Raw genomic sequence first — 23563 nt, forward strand, 5'->3', positions numbered from 1 at the left:
TGACAATGGTGACGGCCTGCGCAGGTGTGTGAACGTATGCCCTTGTGAAACAAACAGCTTCGAGGGAAAACATGTTTTGCATGTCGTTCAAAAGGCCGTGGCCTTTTGAGCACACATCAGCAGTGGCGGATAGTTTGGCTAGTTGTTGAGTTTCAGCTTTCTTCAAGTAATTAACGAGACAGTTTCTTAATAACGGTGACCACATGTAGAATTGTTCAATAACATGGTTAACCACGCCAGTCCCGAGGAAACCCACAAGATATGTTAAACTCATCAAATGGTAAAGGTAATAGCAACATTTCGCTTCACAGACCTAGTTCTGCGTCATGAAGTTTACAGAACTAACTTTGATTATCCTGACAGCTCCAGTGCATCTGAGTCGATGGTTCGTTTGCCTTGTTACTGTTAGCAGGTACCTTGCCGCCTGGCTGATTTACCACAGACACAAGTCGCACAACTGCTTTTTCCCCAAAGTGCTGGGTTATGGTTGACCACCAACACGTATAGTGACATCGGTTCATCCTCAACACTGGTCCACTGTTGGCAGCTTCTCTGGTTTTCCTGAAATCAGTGCATTGTAATTGCAAGTGCAGGTGTTCATACGTAGCAGACAATTGACTGACAGAATAGTAGCAAACGGATTCATTCTTAGTTGTAAAGCTTAACTCGATTCGATAAAACATCATGTATTCCATTGACTGAAGGAAAGAAGGGGAATTTTTAAAGGATCGTTTTTCTTTGTTAGACACAATATTAATGAGAACTAAGACAATAATGCCAAGGTCAGTATAGGGAATGTTATTTGTAGTAATTATGATATAAATGTGAAGAAAGTAAAGTGGATGAAAAGATAACTTGCCGCCGGCAGGGACCAAACCTGCAACCTTCGAATTACGCATCCGATGCTCTACCAATTGAGCTACAGCTGGCGGTCACTCCCCCGTCCGCTTCATTGGGTATATCTGTGCATTTAGACCTGGGAGTGTTGGTCAGCGCCGGTCGCATTCATACCATTCGCATGCCGATCGCCTGTGTTCCATTGTCACATCATCATCCATGTATTGCTTTGTTGTTTGAGGGTGGTAGCATGTTCTGTGAACCAATAATTTGCAGTAAGAGCAAGCATCATAAAGGTGTTATAAGTGCCAAATTTCTTACAAAGTATTTCAGTAGGCTTCGGTCATGTGAAGTTAAAGCTAAATTGCCACATTATTCTGTTTCCATCGTAATATTTTTCCGTGCAATACGATTTTGCAGTATACATGTAAACCCCACCCCACCAATCCTGTTGGGGCTATTTGTTTTGTTCTTGGCAATGTACAAGTGGTTATAGTTAGCAGGCACTATTTCATTCAGCTCAGTATAGCACACAAAATAATCATGTTTTAGATCCTCGGTAAAAAAGAAATCTTTCTTTATGCATGATTTAACAGAAAACAATTAGGGGATCATATGTATTCGATTGCATATCAACATTTTGTTTTGTTGATAGCACAGTTGTGCTGCTCATGTCAAATGTCCCGAGTATCTTGATGTGAGTACGATTGCTGATGGCTAAATTTTGTGTCGCTGGCACGCCTGCCAACAGTCCCGAAATTTCTACAGAGCCTACAAGTTTGGGCTCATTATTTGATTTCACAAATGCTGCATCAAGTTTTCGACAAAGATTAATTTTGTTTGTGAAAAAGTACCGATCACACCCTTAGGAATCTCCGAGAAGATATTAGAGGGTTAATTTTAAGTCAAACAAGTTATTGAAGATGATGAAATGGGCAGCAGCGACGTCAGTGCAAACGTCGCCAAGACCTAGAGCAATGCACTATTCTTTGTTCTCCGTTGTTCGAAGTTTTCCGCTGCTTGTGGACTTGATGTAAATGTTATTCACTGTTAATTAAGTGTGTGTGTCTGTCTCGCAGAAAGGTATGCACTTGGCGAAGACGTAAAACTAAAATCACATGCTATTTCAACACCCATTGTTGTCTAGGATGTTTTTGCTAAAGTTCACATGTCGGCAGGCGTGCGTCGATGACCAGAGGATATTGAGGGAAAGTTGAAATGGCGAGAAAAAAAGAACTTATGTGTTTACAGGTGTACAGTAACATGAGTAACACACCAAAAATGTACATGAAAAAAAACATTAATTGATAGTCGATGATTGTGTTTGTAGTTTCCTCACTTGTCCGTGATACTTTTTTTTTACGGTTTTTTCATTACGAAGAGTGTTAAAGCTTGCCTGTGGTATGCAGCGCAATTTGCCAGATCAGCAGGCTTACTCGACAATGCGTACATTACTTGCGGAGTAAATGTCAGTGTGATGTCAGTGAATTAACCTTACTGAATAAAAGAAATTTTTTTTTGGTTTAAGGAACGTGTCTTCACTTGCAAAATGAAAGCCAAACAGTAATGAAGGCACATTCATTAGGCAGAAAACTTGTCATTCAAGACCTGTCGCAAAAAGCTTATGCTCTTGTTAACACTGCGGTAACAGTCAATGTTTACAGGTACGTCAGTGCACTTTTCTGCAGACTTTGAGGACCTGTTTCTCTTGGTAACTGGGGCTGTACAAATGATTAATGCTAAATTCAGGGGATTTATGGTAAATCGATCAACCTATGACCGTGTAATGCCGCCCGGTTCACCGCTTCACTAAATAACTATTTAGTCATTTGCTTTAGAACGCATGTCCCAATAGTGACACACACATGATGGATACTAATGGAGGTCTAGCCTGCAAGTACTGTCTGCCTCTTCAAGTGGTCCAGCTGATATCACAGATTGTGCTTTAGTGTGCAATTAAGTTTGAAATGCGTAAGCATTTCTGTGTCAACTCAACATCTATCTCTCTCTCACGTAAGGTGATCATTGCCGCAAATAAATAAATAAATAAAACAAAATAGATTTTCATGGCGGGGCGCGGTTTAAACTTGGACTCCCCACGCTCCGAATGCGAGTGTCTTTACCATTGGGCTACACACGCATGCTTGCAGAATGTGAACATATCTGAACCATATGAATGCGTTGTACCTGTGGGAAAAAAACAAATGTAAAGAGAGAATGCTTTCTATGAAGTCTTCATTGAATTTCGGTGTAGTGGAATCAAAGCCCTCTCTGGGGCAAGATCTAAAGCTGGCATAGAGGATTGTACACACAAGAAAAGTTGACGCTATGCGAAGATTTAACGTTAAACTTGCGTTTTGGCATTTGCGGGATGCGCCTTCTGCGGGACCTTTCAAGACACTGACGAACGCCGGAAAGAAGGACGCGATGCCGATGCTGCTTGAAAGCAGCATTTTGAAAGGGCCACAACCTACAGTAAAACTTTATGCTTAAGCATCACTTTGGCTACTACCAGAGGAGGTTCTGAGTGGATTTTTTTAGTAAGTCTTCTTTGCACTAACCTCCTCAGACCCAGAGACCGTCCGCATACATAACCGCTCTTCAGGACGGTTCTCACTACTCAGTGAGACTTTACAAGTGCAAAAAACACATTTGTTGTTTAACTATAACGGTTAGATATTAGAAGCGGGGACCTCCACGTAGTAAGGCAGAGAAAAGAGGCGTCTCCTCAGATTCCTCTATGCAAAAACTGTTTTTATTGGGCAAAACATGGAGGTGAAGTTGTACAATGATGTGATAGGCTCACTTGCTGAGGCAGCATTCTAAGTTGTCATGACAACCTGCGGCATTAAAAAGACATGAGCGCTTTTCGTCATCTGTGACAACACGATAGCATAGATGTTTGAATAGCTGTCAATTTTTGCAAAAGCTTACAACAATGATGCATTGTTGCATTGTGATTTAATGATGCATTTCCGTTTGTCTCCACATGCGTCCGACGTCAATGTTGGGTGTTTTCATGTCATCACTTGAGAGTTAATTTTGAAAAGGACTGAGAGCAAGGTACTCAGCTGGGCCATTGTGATACTGAGGACGTTAAAAAAATATAATCCCTTGTGCACTTGACCGCATCCTATTGGAATGCAATATTCGGAATGGCTACAAATGGAGGTCCTGCACAATCGGGGCTTGCACGTGTGGCCTCAGTGGCTTTAGCTTTATCTTGCATGTTCATAACAATAATTAAGTCAAGAGGCTGATAGGCGTTGCCTATCTGAGGGTGACATTGCCACCTTTGGTCGCTGAAAATGATTGTTTTATCTCATGCACAGTGACAACAACAGTCACCGAACTTCAAGATATGGTCCACCTCTGTGTGACGCAGCTTGAAAATAAATCGAATGGCGGGGTTTTTTATAAAGCTCTACAGATGGAGGTGGACTAGAGAGCATGAAGTAGTGGGGGTTAGAAATAAATTTTGAGCGTCTGGTGTTCTTTAATGTTCACCTGAGTTGCATGCTTGTTTTTGCATTCTATTCCCATTTGAATGCATCCACTGTGGCTTGTAACCGAACCCGCAACCTTGCGCGAAGCATCCTAGTTGCATAGACTAGACTGCAACTTGCCATGGTGGGCCAAGCAAAGCATTGCATATTTGATCAGTGGGCTGACAGCATAGGTCGGCAGAAAAATTGGAGCTCACTCAAGAAATATATTTGGCTCTGAGGGCTCACTCGGACTCAGGACTCGCCAAAATTTTCCTCAAATGGACTCACTCGGACTCAGACTCACTAAACTTTTTCTCATCTGGACTTGCTCTGACTCAGGCTCACTGCTTGTTGACTTCATGAGTCCGTTAGCATAAAATTAGCTTTGTCAATCATGGTGTCAATGCTCTTTAACGTCAATATCTCACGTAATCAGTGCTCCATGATACACCTTTTGATCTTGTACCTTCAAATGTGTGTTATCAGTGGTTTCAATCCAGTAAGGACATTTTTTTGAAATACGCGACTCACACGAGATATTTTATCAAGAACTTCCCGTGAAAGAGTTTGGGGGGAGGACATGGCACCCTTCCGCACAACTCATGCCTTTGATAAAAAAATATTGACGTGGCACATGAATGCTCATGCATTGGCATATGTGTGAATAGACTTGAGTATAAACGTAAGCCGATATAAGACTGATAGCAAGGCTGAAGATGAGTAGATAGGACAATAGGTCAGCAATTGAAGATGCAGCTCACTCGGACTCACTCAAGAAATATATTTTGTGCTTAGGGTTCACTCTGACTCAGACTCACTAAAATTTTCCTCAGCTGGACTCACTCGGATTCGAACTCGCCAAATATTACTCACCCGGACTCACTCAAACTCAGATTCATGGCCCGATCTGAGTCTGAGTGCGTTGACTCATGAGTGAGTTTGCCAACCTATAGCTGGCAGTGCATAATATTATTACGATGTAACATAACATTATGCACAGAAACACAGTTGTGCAACCGTAAGTTATGAATGTGTTGCTCATGCAACAGTTCACAGTGGAAGGTTTATGCAACAGGTAGGGAAAAAATAAAAAATGCATTGCTTAACCACACTGAGTTGTGTGGTTGTAGGAAGTCAACATTTTTTATGAGGTTATAGGAAGTAAACTATTTAATACAAATTGATAATTATATGAGTGAATTCCTGTTTGAAACGGTGTGTCAACACGTGCCACTACACATTAGCATGCTATTCAAGTCCATTTGCAATTTTGATGTACGTTATGTCAGCATGTTTACATGCAATGCATACAAGAGTAAAAATGTTTAGTAGTTGCTGCTGCTTCCATTTTGCTGAAATTTCGCAGCAACATCTCATTTTATGACTTGGATCATTCAGTAACGCTTGGCACTGATGCATGTCTGGTTTGCCTGAAAAATTAGTGGTTGGTTTTATCTTTGCTCGCGGTCTCTGCACCTCACCGCAAGGGCCCCTCGGAACGTAGAATAACCGGATGCGAACTATCACTTGCTGGCCAAGATGTTTTGCGCTCACCAAGTGGCACTCGCTCAGTCTCCTGCTCGCACGGAGTGGTGCTCACCGACACCTATGCTCACTCACCTTTCATGCTTGCCTCCTCTCACTGTTTGTCACTGGGAAATGAGGGCGAGAAAGCGAATAATGAGTATGCCGACCTTTGCTTCAGAGTAGTCAACACCAATCTTGAAGGTCATGCTTGACCACACTGTGGTGTTGATCACACTGTACAAATGGTGGTGTATTGGCCACCATTTGCAGAGGTGCCATTCGCTGTAAGGTGGGATGACAAAGGCACCTTCACATGTTTTTCGAGCTAATTTAGGCACTCAACGGCACAGGAAAGCCAATGTATTGAATGACCTACATTTTACAATGTAGTGTGGCTCTGAAGGTGCTAAGGCCAAACAAAACATGAAGTCTCTCTAAGAAAAGCAGGTCAGTGTATCTACCATTTCTGATGCCTTTGCAGTGTTAGTGAGATTTTGAACCGAATAAGCACGAAAGTAAAACATTGTCCTTAGTGAACACTTCTAAATGTGTGAGATTTGTTTCGGTGACTTGTATATCATGACTGAAGGGCTTTTCTGTTTTCCTGTTTCGTACACAAACCGTTGCTACAGCTTAGAATTACTGCAGTGCTGAAGTCACAAAATTTGTTTTTTTTTTTTTTTTTTCCTGGTTGCCTCAAAGCAGTAGTGACGGGTGTGACGGTTTTGCTGGTTGCCGGAGCCCGATAGGAGAGGCCCCACGTGGAGTGAGGATGATTACGTTAGAGGCCTGAGCCCCCTGAAGCCAGCATGTACGACTCGCCGGCATCCCTCCAGGAGTGCTGCATCGACTTCATCTGTGATAACATCGATGCCATATGCGAGGTCCAGACGGACGAGCAGCAGCAGGCGGTGCGGTGAGTGCGCTCGGCTAAGCATCGGCTCTCCGTCTTTCGTTGGATTAGAAAGATACGGAACCGTAATAGAGCCTCTATGTATCGAACACCAATTATAACATATTACCGAATATAACAAACTATCACATGTAACAAATTATACCTGTAGCACACGGGCACAAGAAATGACATTCTGTAGTTAAGGCATTAATTTCCTGAACGACATTTTTTTTTTCGGCAGAGCTGCCACGTCTGAATTTAACAGCATTTGGCCTCATGTTGTCGATAACGGATTTTGAAGTGAGCAATTTTCCGTAATAATAAAATATGAACACATATTTTAGCGAATGTAATTTGCTTTCAAGACTACTAGTAGAATGTAGAAGTAGGCATACTATGTTGCCATTAGCTTGAGTTTGTTGCTGTTTTTTACAACATTGCAACCGACAATAGCGACTTCAGCCATTACACGTTGAATTCGAAGCCTAGAATCCGACATGGCGCCCGTAATCACGAAGCCGTTGCAATTATGACGTGAATTTCGCTTTAGTGCAACTAGGGAATAACGCGAAATATGCTGACAGTCATGTATTAAATAAAAATCACCTCATAGACACTATTTCAAATGTTTTATGTGTACTGCAGTGAGCAAGCTTTGTTGTCGAGAGTACACATTTCTCAGTCGAATGAGTTCTGGCGAAGGCATTAGACGACGAATGGCAATAAGGCGAAGGCCGTTTGATTTGTCTGTGTGGCACCGCTCAAATGACGTTAAATCTTCAGGCATTAGGAAGTCAATGCCATTCTCTGCGCCCGTGTGGCACAGGTATTATTGGACGTACGAGGGGCATTCATAAAGTTATTATTGGCATGAAGAAAGGAACACAAATGAAATCTGAGTAGAAGTTCATTCTTTCTCTGCGTAATCTCCCCCCAAAGGCACGCACCTCTGCCGACGATACGTGAGCTGCCGCAGGCCATTGCAGTAGAATTCTTCATTTTGAGAGTTCAGAAAGGCTTCGACTTGAGCAATGACTTCTTTGTCGTCCGGAAAATGTTCCCACTCAGTGTGTGCTCTTCATGCGAAAGAAGAGGAAGAAGCCACTTGGTGCGAGGTCAGGTGAATGTGGCAGGTGAGGCAAAATGTCGTAGCCTAAGGAGGCTGCGCACATCACCATCGCCTGTACTGAATGTGTCAGACATTCCCGACTGGTGCTGCCATTTTCTTTTGGTGCCATAGTGGTGTTGCGTTGGTATTATAAAGAACAGAAGTTCTATATTATACGCTAAACCTGAGACAGTGAAGGAAGGTAATTATGAGGGCTCATTTTTTTTTGTTGTTTGACACAACTTTAATGAAAAATGGAAGATAATGAAGCCGAGGAAGGTATAGGGGACGTTAATTGTACTACTGTTCTAACTGTACTGTAGTAATTGTTAAATAGATGTAGAGGAAGTAAAGTGGACAAAAAGTTAACTTGCAGGGACCAAAGGTTGCAGGTTAGGTCCCTGCCGTCTTTTTCTTTTTCTCCACTTTACTTTCTTCACATCGCTTTCATGATTACTACAGTACACTGAAAACAGTACAATTAACGTCCCCTGTACCTTCCTTGGCTTAATTGTCTCTTGGTTTTCATTAAAATTCAGACAGATGCACACTCATATTGATGCCTATCATGTACGCCTTTTATAAATCTATCACGCTGACAATGCAAACTTTACGAATGCCTGTCTTAACTGTGTTAAAGAAAATTGGTTTCCCTCTTTTATGGTGTAGTAGATGTGTGCGTGTACATGTGGTCCTTTCCTAGTGTCCGTTTTTTATGCTGCTTTCTACGATGATGCAGTGCCCACTCATTCAGCAAGCGACTCTTCTGTAGCAGATATGTTGTTTATAATGGATGTTGTACGCAACAAAGCTATTTTTATTCCAGATCGCACTTTTTTTGTAACAAGAAAATAATTCCGTCGTTGTAGTGGTCAGAATTTGGAAGTGTACTTATGCATGGTTCGTTGCAGCAGTGTACTTGCTTGTCAAAGACAAAAGGCAGCTGGTAATTAGGGCTGCTAAGGTACGTAGCTTGAAGGATGGGGGGGGGGGGGGGCGGCCGCCTCCCCCTTGTCATCTAAGAGGGGGTTGTGCAAAATCTGCCCCGTACATTGACCCTTCTAGTCACCTAAGAGGGGGGGGGGGAGCAAAATCTGCCCCATACGTGGACTTAGTAGGGCCCCCCCCCCCATTGGTGAACCCTGCGCACGCCTATGAACATGCCTCCCCCCCCCCCTCACCTTCCTTCCCTCCTGTAACTGATGCCTGTGACGACAACAGGTCTGAACTTCATCTGTAGGCCCTCGCAAAGCCATATTAGCCATCGCTGCTTGTAAAGCGGGATGCAATAAACTAGCATCATGCAATCAACATTTTGTGTGTATATGAACAAAAAAATTGTATGTATTATGTATTATGTTGGGATTTAACGTCCGAAAACCACGACATGATTATGAGGATTATGCATTATGTATTACGTTATATGTTGTGTGTTCGAACTTTATGTACGATGTATAGTTGTTTATTTTCTTGTTCTTGATCATTCTTATTTTTTGTACAGTGTTGTAATTGCAGTGCCTCCCTTGCAATATGCCTGTAAGGTATTTCAAATAAAGAAAGGTTAACCGTGAGTGAGCACTGCACCGTGAGAAACAGAGACGTTTGGCCTACAGTGAGCTCGGATTTGCCAATGGATACAGGTACTCGTTCCGGGATCCGGACGTGTTTTTCCACCGGGAGGTGTCGCAGCAGGTGCTGGAGACACTCAGCGTGCGTGGCCTGCTCAATGACAGCATCCTGACGCTGTTTGATGCGCGCTCCACTCGTCTTCAGAGGGTGCGCATACACAATGCTGCCAACGTCACCACCAAGTGAGTCGCCTTGTTCTTGTGCTGTACTGAGTCGTGCAGTGTGTCCCAAGACCTGTCACACGGCTTATCTAATGTCATTCGCAGCGAATGTGATTAGATGTTAATGCCATTTTTGTTGCTACTACATGGGCGCAGCAGTTGACATTCACAGCTAATGGCATTCGCCCATTGAATTCGTTTTCCGAATTCACGCAAGCGCAACATGTGTAATCTCGATGGCAGGAGCTCGACAAAAAACTACAAGATTTGTAATCAAAGTTAAGGTTCTTGTCAGTGACTGTTGTTAACATTTTGATAACTCTTTGACGTACAGCGTGGTAGTTGAGGCAATTTGTGGGAACATGTTCTTTGCCCCAGGCTCTGACACGACACCAATGCATCCTGTCGGCCACGTTTACTAACGTTCGTCTGTTCTTTCTTCTTTTTCAATTGCTCCGTGTTGTTTTTGGGAAGTAGTGCCACGGTAGCAAGGTCGGTATTTCATGTGCGATATCTATCCGCCAAGCATGGAAGCAAGCTCTGCAGTTTTGTCAGCAGGTAATAATAGGAAGCAAAAAGCGCACTTCACTGATGACAAACACCGAAATCAGTTGTGAATGCCATTTTGTATGCCTGTGTAGACCAGGAATGCGAATCCGCGATGACATTCAAGATGAATGTCATTTACTGAGAACGACATTGCACGTGCTGTGTGACGGGTATAACAAGATGGCGGGTTGCTCTGGTCTTCTGATGGCGGTTGCACTGGTCTTGAATAGATCTAAAAGTATGTGCACTGACAGGCAGACAGAAGACTATGGAATTCATTCCGCTGCCTTTCTGTAATGTTTTGCCCATGTGGTTGTGTACTTCAATCGCTGTTCAAGGAGAACAGTACATATTCCACTCTTGTGGGCAACCCTCATTCTTCTCAAAAGTAGGAGGGTGCCCGCATTGTTAGGACAAGAAAGTTCAGCAGTAAATCTGGCATTGGTTTCAGTGTAGTATAGATTAAATGCTGTTTCCACCCATCAAGGATAAGTGTGGTACTGCAGTACGAAGGTGAAATAAAATGCTCCTGTCACACATACGATGTGATAGCTGCATCAGTTGCGCCAAACTGTGTCAAGAGGTGAAACCTGCTACATCCTGCTACATTTTTGTAAAAATCTCATAAATTGTGCCGAGCATGCGCCAAGATGTTCTGTGATCTCCCAGAGAAAAAGAATAGTGAACATGCTTCCAAACCGTATTTAAGCTACCACTGTAAGTTTGAGTGGTAATTGGAGCATACTGACGTGTACTATGTAGTTGAAGTAGTTGTTAGAAGTAACTCTGCCAAACCATTCAGATTGACCCATACTGTGCACATAAAGTTTTCTACTACTATTAGATCATACTACTACTACTAGACCACTACATTATTAAGATCGGTAAAATAGCTTCTAACTGTTGTGGACCAAGCTACATTGAGCAGCACATGTATGTGCTTGAATAGACCATTTTGTTATAGTTAGATTGTTTTACAAAATAATTTCACTATTTGTTGTGGTATACTTCATAAAGGTTCGTGCAAGATGCTTAATTTACAAGTTGTGTCTGACCATACAATCACCGGACTTTATCAACAATACCACTCGCTGCAGTGGATTGTATGATTTTGCTGAGAAAGCATGGTGTCCCAGCATTCCGGTTTCTCGGTATGTTTCTCGACAGTAGCAACAGTTCGTCTTTGAAAACTTGCTGAAGTTAAATACGAAGCCTCGCATTACCGCAAATTTCATGGATCACAAATTAGTAGGGGTGGGCGAATATTCGAAATTTCGAATATTTTTCGAATAGTGTTTGCTATTCGATTCGATTCGCACTGGAATTTTACTATTCAAACTATTCGAACTTCCCAAAAACAAATACAGTCAATGCCCGATTGAAAGTGACCCCTTCATATTTTTAGTATGCTTCACCTCATTACACTCTCATATTGCGGCAAAGCTGCCTTTCAAGCCCTGTTACGGTCGAACTTTGCCAAGAGACAGCAGGGGTGGAAGCGCTGCGCCATTTGCGCCACGCTGCGCCAATCCGCTTCTGCTGCGCCATCCTGCTCCAAAACGCATTTTTGCGCCGAAACTGCTCCCAAGCGATCTTTGGTGCACGGCCTCCGCGATGGGCTCCGGTGCGCTTCCGGAACCAATCACCGAGGCTACGTTTGGTGCCTTATGTGCCGCTGTCATCCGTGTCATGGCACGCCTATGCGAGCTTATATCATCATCACATCACTTGGCGCGCTCTCGAGACGTTGTCGAAGGCACAAAAAAAGCTAGCGAGCCTGTACAGGAGCTATCTACAAGAAAGTGAGTTGTGCGGCCATATTTCGATTGTGACATCGGCGGCAATGGAGTTTTCTGGCGCGCTGCGTGCACGAGGCGGTTGCTGTTATCGTGGCCTGGGATTGCGAACATGAACAAAAGTAACTGCTTTGACGCTTCATAATTGTCGAAAAGGTTCTATTTACTGCGAATACTTAATTTTATGTAAAGCCATGAGGATAGTGCGAGCAGCCGCCGCGGACGTAAACGCGCGACCATTATTTAGAAACCTTGCATTAAGGAAACCGCTGTATAGCTGAGTGTGTAATATGGATTTTGTGTCATAAGTCTTCATGAGAAAGAAAAAATTGTTTTATCTGTTTGTGGTCAGTGAAGCCACTACCAACCGCGAAACCACTCACAAGGCCTCGGTCCGTGTAAGTCGGTTGGACCATTTCCGAAACTCATTTTTTTTAGTGAAAGCGTGCCTCTCCATGTGCAGAATTTGTTGCATTGCACATAAGGCCTTAGACGTTATAAATGCAGCATGTAAACGCGCTCGTGCAGGGACGAGCTTAGTATCGCTAGTGCGATCGGTCGCGTTGTTAGATTTTGGCTCGTCAGAACCTGCGCTCGGCTCGTGGTCGAGTACGCTGTAGCTCGTACCATCCGCAGCGCTACATGACATGCCGCTCGCCGCCGTTGCTGCGTGTGGTTTGGCTCATGAGGTGGCGAGTGAAGAAATATACAAAAAAAGAACAAGATAGACACTTGGAACGTTTATTACTGAAAAGACAAATGTGAGGTAGTACGAAAACAGAACCACGGGATACAAATTGTGCGATTGCGACATCTAGTATCATCGCATCTCAAGTGCCATATTTGCGTGCATATAAGCGACACCAATAATTGACAAATCTTGGAAGGGAACTTGAAGGGAAAAGGTCGAACCGCATGGCGCAATTTTTGGCGCGATTTACGCGCGTTTGGAGGGATGCGCGTGTTTTTTGACGAACGCCTTCGCGACATCGCGCTGTTGCGTCCTGAATGGCTTGATGTCATGCGCGACTGACGCGTGGTCGGAGGGTGGCGCACGTCCTTTTGACGAACGCCTCAAAATCGCGCCGCTGCGTCTTCCTACCCGAACTAGAAAAGAAAACGCCTCGCGCGGCACATCGCCCGCTCGTCCGACAAACGGAGTTTAGGGTGCAGACACGTGCTTCATTGGTTTCTCCCAATGCCCCCAGACGGCGCTGACGTCCGCGCATTTCGAAGGAACTTTTTGAAGCCGGCGTAGGCTTTTGACGAAAATGTAGCAACCCGGCAAACGCGGTGCGAAAACACCGCTGATGAAAAATGTTCATTATCTTTAATGTTTTTCATTTGTCAGTCTAGTCAAGTGTAGCTATGCAGAACATCGCTTATCTCATTTTCCTGAGTCATTGCTCTATCACAGCTGTGATGTTTTGATAACACGTATGCGCGTGTGTGCGCATATATATATATATATATATATATATATATATATATATATATATATATATAATTTGTTTCAAGTGTGGTTGGTTCATCAGTATTAAATGTTTTCTAAAATCGTTGGAATTTCTTGTGTTTACCAGAAATAAAAAAGAACAATGATATTTGATCATAGAATTCTGCTCCAAAACTAACTTGCATTGCTCCAAAACACACATTTTGGTGCTCCAAAGCTGCTCCAAAACAGCATTATTCCTGCTCCCTGAGCTGCTCCAAAACACTCAAGCCCGCTTCCACCCATGAGACAGTCAACGTCAGATTGAAAGTGGTCCCTAGATTTTCAATACGCCTCACCTCATCACATCCCGGTATTGCGGCAAAGCTGCCTTTCAAGCTCCGTTATGGTCGAACTCTGCCAAGACACAGTCAACGTCCGATTGGAAGTGGTCCCTGGATTTTCAATATGCTTCACCTCATCACACCCCGGTATTGCGGCAAAGCTGCCTTTTACGCTCTGCTACGGTTGCAAATGTATTAACTCAAGAAAACGCTGGTTCCAAAGTGGAGGTGAAAGATGTGGTAGAGGTGGGAGCTCAATTAATGCTGTTTGGGACCTGAAATTTGGGCAGGAAGTCCAAAAAATCGGAAGCCGAAGCTTTTTAGCATCCAAGTTTCAGATATTCTTGTATATTGATGTCTAAGAGGCAGACTTGGAACTCCGGACTTGAAAGGAGCACACCCTTGTCTGCCACATCAGTTGGGCTTCCACAGAAGTTGAAAGAGGAGAGGCTGAATAAATGGGCATCTTTGTCTAGCACGTGTAAAGTGTTGTCGGCAACACTTTCGTTGCACCAAATCATGTGCATAAATACAATTCGGCCTCCACATTGCCTCATTCTTGATAAGACAACTATGAAACACCACCCCGCCAGTGCTTCATCACCCTAGCGAAAAGAAACACTTTCATGTTGCTATCTCATAAGAATACGCTTAGGAATCCTTTCTAACTTTCTTTTCTGCAATTTCGCTTCGAAGTATTCGAAAAATATTCTAGAAATATTCGAGAAGTATTCGAAAAACATGTTTGATCCTGATAGGAATTAGATTCCGATAGGAATCAGAATAACACGAAAGTAAAATGTGCCCTTACAGAAGTAACTGAATGTTTACTGTACATTGATATAAGAGAGCTTGCACAATGTATATTGATGTCTGGCAGCTATAGCACCGTTTAACGTGGATGTGCCCACTTTAATGATTGGTGGTACATCTCCATCCCGACGACTAACGTCCCTTCTAAATGATTAAACAAACCCTTGTGGTAGCTGTAGTAGTTAACGGTGAAAGCGTAATCATAGAACGAGGTGTGATAGCCACAAGAGCGTCGCATATTGGACTCAGAACTTGGTCGCCATTCCGCGGCATGTTAAAATGTGATTGAACACCACGGCCGGACTAGAGGCAAACGCAAAGCGCGTCGTGCCGCCCTGGTAGCCCCGGCTGCGATTTTTCTAGGGGTGAGCGCGTGAGCGGGGAACACGGTGTTACAGCCACGTGAGGCAGGCGCGCGTCGCAGAGCTGTGAGCGACGCCGAGGCTTTTACGACGCTTGGCTAAGGTCGCCACCTCGCGGTGTGTTAAGGCATTGACAGAATTGAACTTCTATTGAAAATGCGCTGAATGGGAGGGACGTGCAACGCGTTGCAGGTGCTATTCGCGGAGGCAGCAGTAATGACGAATTACTTTACCTTACCGCTCCCAGAGGGCAACACCACCCCGCCGACCGTGAGAGTGGTAGATATAAAAGACGCGTTGGTAAAGCCTCTAGAGTCAGTGACCGTGGCGCAGTGGATAGCGTGCCCGGCATCTGTTGTTGCGGACTGAGCGGTCGTGGGTTCGATGCCCGTTGACGGAGGTTTTTTTCTTAACCATCTGATCGTGTATATTTCTTCAACTTCATTTCCGTGACGGAAATACGTCATTGAAGTCTTGGTGGACCTCGGCATAAAACACTTTCGTGTTAAAAATATTCAATTCGATTCGCACTCACACTTTAATATTCGAATTCGCTTTGCACCCAAAATTTTGCCATTCGCACAGCTCTACAAATTAGACTTCGGGCAGAAAGGACCAATGATTAAATCCTGTATTTTATGAACTGTCCATGACCTGAAGGTAAACATTAGACAGAAGTCTGTCTGGTTGGGTAAGTAAACTGAGATAACTGATATTTATTCTCCAACCAAAGTTACGAAGACACGTAAAAACCCGACGTTTCGGAACCAGCTCGGTTCCTTCCTCAGGGGGGACTGCGGCGGCTTGGCAGCGGCCTCTTTAAGGCACTCTCGCGGCGGTTAACGACCCCACGCATTACCGAGGAGCGTAGCCCATGCGCATACACCGGGGGGAGAGTTCCGAGTGAACGGTTGATATTTTGAGTGGTCCTCTTTGAGAGGACCACTCAGAGGACCACTCAAAATATCAACCGTTCACTCGGAACTCTCCCCCCGGTGTATGCGCATGGGCTACGCTCCTCGGTAATGCGTGGGGTCGTTAACCGCCGCGAGAGTGCCTTAAAGAGGCCGCTGCCAAGCCGCCGCAGTCCCCCCTGAGGAAGGAACCGAGCTGGTTCCGAAACGTCGGGTTTTTACGTGTCTTCGTAACTTTGGTTGGAGAATAAATATCAGTTATCTCACTGTCCATGACCTAGGATCCTCACGATTCTCTCCATAAAGCACAACCACAGGCACTTCACCACACAGCAAAGTACTAGGTTGTTCTGAAAGTACGAACGTCATCAGAATAGTCTTTCTGGATAGTAAACAGAGTACATAGAAATTTTATACAGATTGCACTTCCACTACTCATATTCCAAGTCATATTCATTCACAAATATGAGGTGGATTCTGGGAAAATACTATGTGGCCTGAGGTCACGGCTATAAAGAAACTTAGGGATGTCTGCGGAAAAACGACGAGCAGTAACATAATTTCATCTTTTGGTGTATTCTAAGTGAAGGTGCATGTATTTGTGCATATATCGATTTTATTAAACATGTAGTACAACTGATCAAGCTTAGAGACAAATATTTGCGTTAGAAAATGTTTGCTCGGCAACTGCTCCAAGAGATTGCTATGCTGCTCGAAAGCGAGATATTAGCTGCTCCAGAAGCTGTGTCGAAGTGGCTTCGGTCGATTGCATCACTGCATGTACATTTCATGTTGCTAGATTACTGAAGAAGCAGACTGGTTACTACAGGACACTAGCACCTACAAAGTGTTCAGCACACTCAATGCAGCAAAGAAATAGCTATGGAAGAGTGGTTGCAATACTGATTGACCTGTGTTAGAAAGAAACCGGCTGTCAACCTGTGTAACACGTTGCATTTTTGCAAGCATTTACTTCGTTCTCATCCTCAATGCCATTGAAAGCTCCCTGTGAAAAGAATTCTGCTTGATGCTGTTTGACCGCTTACCCACGGAAGAAGTTTTGATGACAAAAGAACAACAGGGTTTGAGCCTCTTGAAAGATTCTTGAAGCATGTGATGTCAACGATGTCACTGAAAAAGTCGCTTAATTTTCTTTTAGTTTGTTGGAAGTTTACTTGCTGCTACCCAAGTGCTACATTTAAAGGTTATCCAAAAGTTGTGTGCTAGTCGCCACAGTGGCTTCGGGGTTATGGTGCTCAACTGCTTACCTGGAAGATGCGGGTTTGATCCCAGCCGCGGCACTCGCATTTCGATGGAGGCGACACACTGAAGGCCCATGTAATGTGTGATTTCAGTGCACGTTAAAGAACCTCAGGTGGTCCAAATTATCTGGAGCACTCCAAATGAGTGTGCCTTATATTCATATCATGGTTTTGGCATGTAAGGCCCTAGATATTATTATTATTATATATGCTGTGGGCAAAGTTGTAAAGAAAATGTGGGCTTTTTCCCTTATTCTCTTCCCAGCGCTGCGTCTACAGGATAATTGGGAATTTTAATGTTAAAGGAGGGGTCATGAACCACCCCTCGGGCTTGGTGAAAAAGCACATCCTGCTGAAAACAGACACAGCTATGAAGATCACAGCCAAATCTTTTAGTCGTGTGCAGCGAGGAAGAGTTTAGAAGTGGAGCATGAAGTTGGCATTTTATCAGGCGCCCCTTTTTCATGCATAACTTCTTTCCCCCATGCATTCCTCCCTGCTTAGCTTCCAGCGCGCTCGTCGGGACAAGAGAAGGGAGACAGCACTCAAAGTACGCGAGAAACCCCTGTAACTGCGCTCGTTCTTGACGGATTCGAGAAATATTTTGCAGCATTCGATTCGTGAGGCAATAAACTCTGATACCGAGTTCATTCGATGATTACAATGAAAAGTGATTCAAGACCCCTTTGAAAGTTCTTGGCAGGTAAAGTTAGGTATCCAGAGCATACTCGCTCGCTTACCTTTCGCTGGTGTTGTACTACAGGGGTCTACGGGTGCTGCGCTCACACAAGCTGACGGAGCTGGAGGCCACGGGTCTGACCCGGGTGACGGTCAACGACCTGATCGGCTGCCTGGGCGACTGGTCGCTGGCCCATCTGCGCCTACTCAACGTGGCGCGCACGGCCTTCACTAGCTCCAAGTTCTGTGTCGTGGTGGCGCTGTCCAAGCTGCGCGGACTCACCTCCCTCAACGTCAGTGGCACCGAGTTCAACCGTCACGGCCTTGACATCGTGGCCCAGGACTTGCCCCTCCTCGAGGCGCTCGACATCTCGGGCACTCGCATCAAGTGGGTGACTTCCTTGCATCATAGTAAATACCATTGCGTAGCAGCTGTATTTAGTCTGTACTGGTTATATTTTTAGTCCTTACTGGTTTTGTTCTGCATATGTCTGACATTGTTGGGTGGAAAGCTGAGTTAGTTCGTATAGCATAATTAAAGGACACAACATTAATTAATACTAACAGACAAGAAAGCCAAGGAAAGTATTGTGACGTTCCCGAAAACGCGGGCTGGGCGCCAGGCCTCTCCAGATGTACATCCATTTCCCCAAGACAAGCTTCTGCAAAAAGAAGCCCCCTGCGGTGACGAACGCGCATTTTGGAGCAGGGTTCTTGGAAGAATTCTGTTGACGGTCTTCGCAGGCCCAGCGCTCAAACACCAGGATCGGGTGACACCTTCTATTGTGTACAGCCACTGCAGCGACGAGACGCCGGGCGCGCCCTTCAGTTTTATGGCATGGTGGGGCAGCGAACGCCTTTCATCGGTTCCATTCATGCGGCTCTGCCGTAGTCCCTGAGCCGGGCCGCGCGCGACATCCGTCACCTTCCGCGACTCCCGGGCTCATTATCGCGTTCTCCGTAGATGACCGCCGCCAGCGTCCCAGGAAGAGGAAGCGGCGACTTCGGAGAATTGTGCGGAAGACGCCGGGTTGGAGGCGCCGAAACCCGAAGTGGACATCTGGTCGCCAAACACTGGAAACTGTAGCGACGCGGGGGGGCGGCCAGAGGCCTTTCAATGCTGCGCTCGAGAACACTGCGCATCGTCCATTAGAGATGGCACGTGTTGTCCGAGCGTCGAGATTCCTGGTCGCCCATAATTCACGCGTCATCGGACAGCTCGCCCGTTTCACTCTCTCAATTTGGCGCTTCTTCATTTTTGCTTCCTCTACTTTGCTGGAGAGGGTGTTTTCCACTGGTGTAGACTGCGGGGGCAGTCGTCGAGACTGACACGCACTGATCGACAGTGAAGAATGGTATGGAAATGGTGACAATTGGTTGGGTGTCACGGAGGGGCGGAGTCAGGGTCTACGAAAAGCGGCCGCGGGACCAGGATCAGGAGGGAATGGAATGCGAGGCGATGAGATCGAGATGAGAGACGATGAGATGAGGACCGAGGCAGAGGATGGAATGAGATAGAGAGTAGAGACGACGAGATGATGACTGAGGGAGGCGATGAACGGGATGATGGAGACGATGAGGACGGAAGAAATCGAGAGTCGCGAGTAGCTGGACGAGTGGGACAGTGACCCGGAAGACAACTCGCGAGCCTCGACCCGAAGTGACCCGAACAACGAGCCCCTAGGCCTGCGACATCATCGAATCACTCGTGAGATGAGCTACACTCCTTTCTACATTTAAACGAACTTTGCGGGAAGGGGGGCGGTAGGTTGAGACATTGCGCAGTTTTATTCACTAGTAACTTCGTTTTGTTGTGTCCTCGTTTGTGTTGCCTTTACTGAGTCCTGTTTCTGCGCTATGTTTTCTTTAACTCTATGACCTTGATTGTTCGCGCCATTGCATTGTTGCAGCTATTTAGATTATGTATCCTGTGTCACGCATCTCGAGTGTTTTATTCATGTATTATAATTTTGTGTAGATGTTGTATGCGGGCAGCATGTGTGTACTCCATTTGCGATTACTATTCAATTAAATGTGTCAGTAATTAGGAACAAGTCGTAGCGTCTCTCACTTCCTGGCCCCAGCACGAGTCCCTGTGTGTAGAGTTATTGAGACGTGTAGCCAAGAGGGAAACTAGGAAAGGGATTGAGTGGTCTTCCCTCTCTTTGGCGGTCGGTAACCGAGGGGGACGTCTCAGTATAGGGGATGTTATTTGTGGTTATTACGATGTAAATGTGAAGAAAGTAAAGTGGACGAAAAGATAACTTGCTGCCGGCAGGGACCGAACCTGCAACCTTTGAATAACGCGTCCGATGCTCTACCACTGAGCTACGGCGGCGGTCATCCTCCCGTCCACTTTGTGGGGCATATATGTACAGTTATTGTACAGTTATTATACGTAAAGTTATCTTTTCATCCATTTTACTTTCTTCACATTTACATCATAATTACTGCAAATAACATCCCCTATACTTTCCTTGGCTTTCTTGTCTGTTAGGTCTAATTAATGTTGTGTCTAGCAAAGAAAAACGAGCCCTTAAAATTCCCCTTCTCGTTCTGGCAGACTGGATGCCTTCAGGTAGTATCGGAGGGATTATTGGTCAGCTGCCAGCTCGTAAAAAGATCACGTACTTCGTGACGCCAGCAGGCACAAAAAGAGTGTTCCACACTCGCTGTCATGGCTACCAGCGGCGCCGACTAACTATTAAATGTACTCGAAAATAAAAGGTTGCGCGAAAATTGTGCTTGTTCCTGTGCCTTCGCTTGTGAACCTGTCTTATTTTCGCGCAACCTTTTATTTTCAAACATGTCAAACACACTAGGCCAAGAACAAGTTTTACTAGGCCACACTAGGCCAAGAACAAGTTACACCCCATAAGTGGATGGGAGGATGACCGTCGCCGTAGCTCAGGGGTAGAGCATCGGAGGCGTTATTCGAAGGTTGCAGGCTCGGTCCCTGTCGGCGGCAACTTATCTATTTGTCCACTTTACTCTTCCACATTTACATCATAATTACTACAAACACCGTATATTGCCGATTATAAGTCGACGTTTTTTTTCATAAAATGGCCTTCCAAAGTTCGGGAATCGACCTATACGCGGAATCGTAAAGTCAATTTATCTGTGGGGTCCGACGAAAAGTCGCCATCTTCGGATTTCCTGCTATTGACGCATCGATAACATCAGTCGCAGAGGCAGCGGAGTCGTGGCAACAGCTATCTCCCAACGCGTGCGTGCCGCTTCTGGAGCCAGACATTTTTGTGATCTGCCACGACTATCGCGAAACTATAGCGAAACCACGCGAGGCTAAACTATGGAGCACGTTTAAAAATAACCGCCGCGCGGCATTCATGCGAACTGCTTGGGAAACACGGTCTCGAAAGCAGCATTGCAAACCTTTGACAGAGGGCGAACGATGCTCTATGAATAAAGAGGAATTTATCTTGCGATGTGCCCTGCAGTTCTGTTTTCATACAATAGAAACGATTCGTTGACAAACCATCGGCATTCCACAGAAAAGCTGGCAGCACCGTGTGGGCTGGCAACACTTCAGCGGGGTACTAAACCACATGACCAGTCACATGCGCCCACAAGCGTCTTCGCGTCCTTTTGCACTCATGCCTGTTTGCCATTTCTGCATTTCGCTTCGCTTGCGAGCAGTGGTGTGCGCGATTTGCGACGCTGCCAAACGGATGCCAAGAGGCAAGTGATCCTCTACGCAGAGTCGGAAAGCAACGTTGAAGCAGGGTGCAAGTTTGATGTGTCTGAAAAGTGCGCGAGGGAATGGAGAAAACAAAGGACCAAGATCTTCGCGTGCGCTGCTACACGCCATTCCTTTCGCAGATTGAAGTCTGGACGATACCCTGCCATTGAGGAGGCGGTTCGAGATTGGGTTCACGACCAGAGAAGCAAGAGCCTGAGTGTTTGCTACGATGATATTGAAGCAAAAGCACGTACTGTCATGAAAGATATGTGCATCCCGCAAACCGAGTTCGAAGTATCCAAGAAATGGGTCAACGATGCCTGGTATGGACTGCCAACCGACATGGTCTGCGCGGCGTTTTTCACGTGTGGCATCTTAGTACCACCAGCACCCGTTCCGACGGCGAGCAGCAGCAGTGGCTCACAAGATGGCAATGACCGTGACTGCGTCCTTCTCTCAAGCGACAAAGAGTCGTAAGCAATGTTTCACGGGCAAATAAATGTTTCTTTGCATCACTCCCTCTTCTGAAAAACTTATTGGTGAGCTATGGCCGCAGCATGAGGCTGTGTCCAGAGTCAACATTTTTATCCCCTAGAAGGGGTTGCAAGTTGGGGGGTCGACTTATAATCGGCTATATACGGTAACATCCCCTATACTTTCCTTGGCTTTATTGTTTGCTATTTCTAAAAATGTTTTGTCTAGCAAAGAAAAATGAGCTTTAAAATTCCCCTTCTTTTGGTCATAATTAGAGCTGTGCGAATAGCAAAATTTTGGGTGCGAAGCGAATTCGAATAATAAAGATTGAGTGCGAATCAAATCGAATAATTTCGAATAATTTTTGAATATTTCTCAAACATTTTTCGAATAATTCGAAGTGAAATTACAGAAAAAGTTGCAGAGAATCCCTAAGTAATTCTTGTGAGATAGCAACATGAACGTGTTTCTTTTTGCTAGGTTGATGAAGCGCTGGTGGGGTCATATTTCATAGTTGTCTTTCTTATCAAGAGTGAGGCAATGTAGAGGCCGAATTGTATTTATGTACATGATTTGGTGCAACCAAAGTGCTGCCGACAACACTTTACACGTGATAGGCAGAGATGCCATTTCCTCAGCCTCTCCTCCTCTTTCAACTGCTGTGGAAGGCCAACTGATGTGGCGGACAAGGGTGTGCTCCCTTCAAGTCCGGAGTTCCAAATCTGCCTCGTAGACGTCGATATATAAGAACATCTGAAATTTTGGATGCTAAAAAGCTTCGGCGTCCGATTTTTCGGACTTCCTGCCCAAATTTCAGGTCCAAAACAGCATTAAATGAGCCCCCAACTCTGCCACATCTTTCATCTCCATATTGGAACCAGCGTTTTCTTGAGTTAATACATTTGCCGCAATACGGGGGTGTGGTGAGGTGAAGCATATTGAAAATTTAGGGACCACTTCCAAACGGACGTTGACTGTCTCTTGGCCAAGTTCGACCGTAACGGACCTTGAAAGGCAGCTTTGCCGCAATACGGGGGTGTGAGGAGGTGAAGCATATTAAAAATCTAGGGACCACTTTCAATCAGACGTTGACTGTCTCTTGCCTAAGTTCGACCGTAACAGAGCTTGAAAGGCAGCTTTGCCGCAATACGGGGGTGTGATGAGGTGAAGCATATTGAAAATCTAGGGACCATTTCCAACCGGACTTTGTCTCTTGGCTAAGTTCGACCGTAATGGAGCTTGAAAGGCAGCTTTGCCGCAATACGAGAATGTAATGAGGTGAAGCATATTGAAAATCTGAAGGGGTTGCTTTCAACCGGACGTTGACTGCATTTATTTTTGGGAAGTTCGAATAGTTCGAATAGTAAAATTTCAGTGCGAATCGAATCGAATAGCAAACACTATTCGAAAAATATTCGAAATTTCGAATATTCGCACACCCCTAGTCATAATGAAAGGACAGTGTGACAGAAAACGACACACAGGGGAGGGGATTGAAAACACCGGACAAATGTCAAACGCCAGCTGGGGCTTTTGGTGGCGTAAACACATAATAGGTAATCACTAGGCTCGAATATTCGAACGAGTATTA

At 45.1% G+C, this 23563-nt stretch overlaps 1 protein-coding gene across 2 annotated transcripts in view; it reads left to right on the forward strand.

Annotated features, from left to right (window-relative positions):
* The window catches only part of LOC119406021 (protein zyg-11 homolog B), an 82668-nt gene that overhangs the window by 1582 nt on the left and 57523 nt on the right, over window positions 1-23563 (forward strand). For both annotated transcript variants that reach the window (XR_007417564.1, XM_037672865.2), the window contains exons 2-4: window positions 6558-6768; window positions 9496-9666; window positions 17881-18183. Coding sequence is in view for 1 of the 2 variants with exons in the window: in XM_037672865.2 (XP_037528793.1) it covers window positions 6662-6768; window positions 9496-9666; window positions 17881-18183 (581 nt within the window). In the remaining variant the exon portion in view is untranslated. The remainder of the gene's footprint in view (window positions 1-6557; window positions 6769-9495; window positions 9667-17880; window positions 18184-23563) is intronic.

This window comes from Rhipicephalus sanguineus, chromosome 9 (assembly GCF_013339695.2).
Source record: "Rhipicephalus sanguineus isolate Rsan-2018 chromosome 9, BIME_Rsan_1.4, whole genome shotgun sequence".
Classification (NCBI taxonomy): Eukaryota; Metazoa; Arthropoda; class Arachnida; order Ixodida; family Ixodidae; genus Rhipicephalus; species Rhipicephalus sanguineus.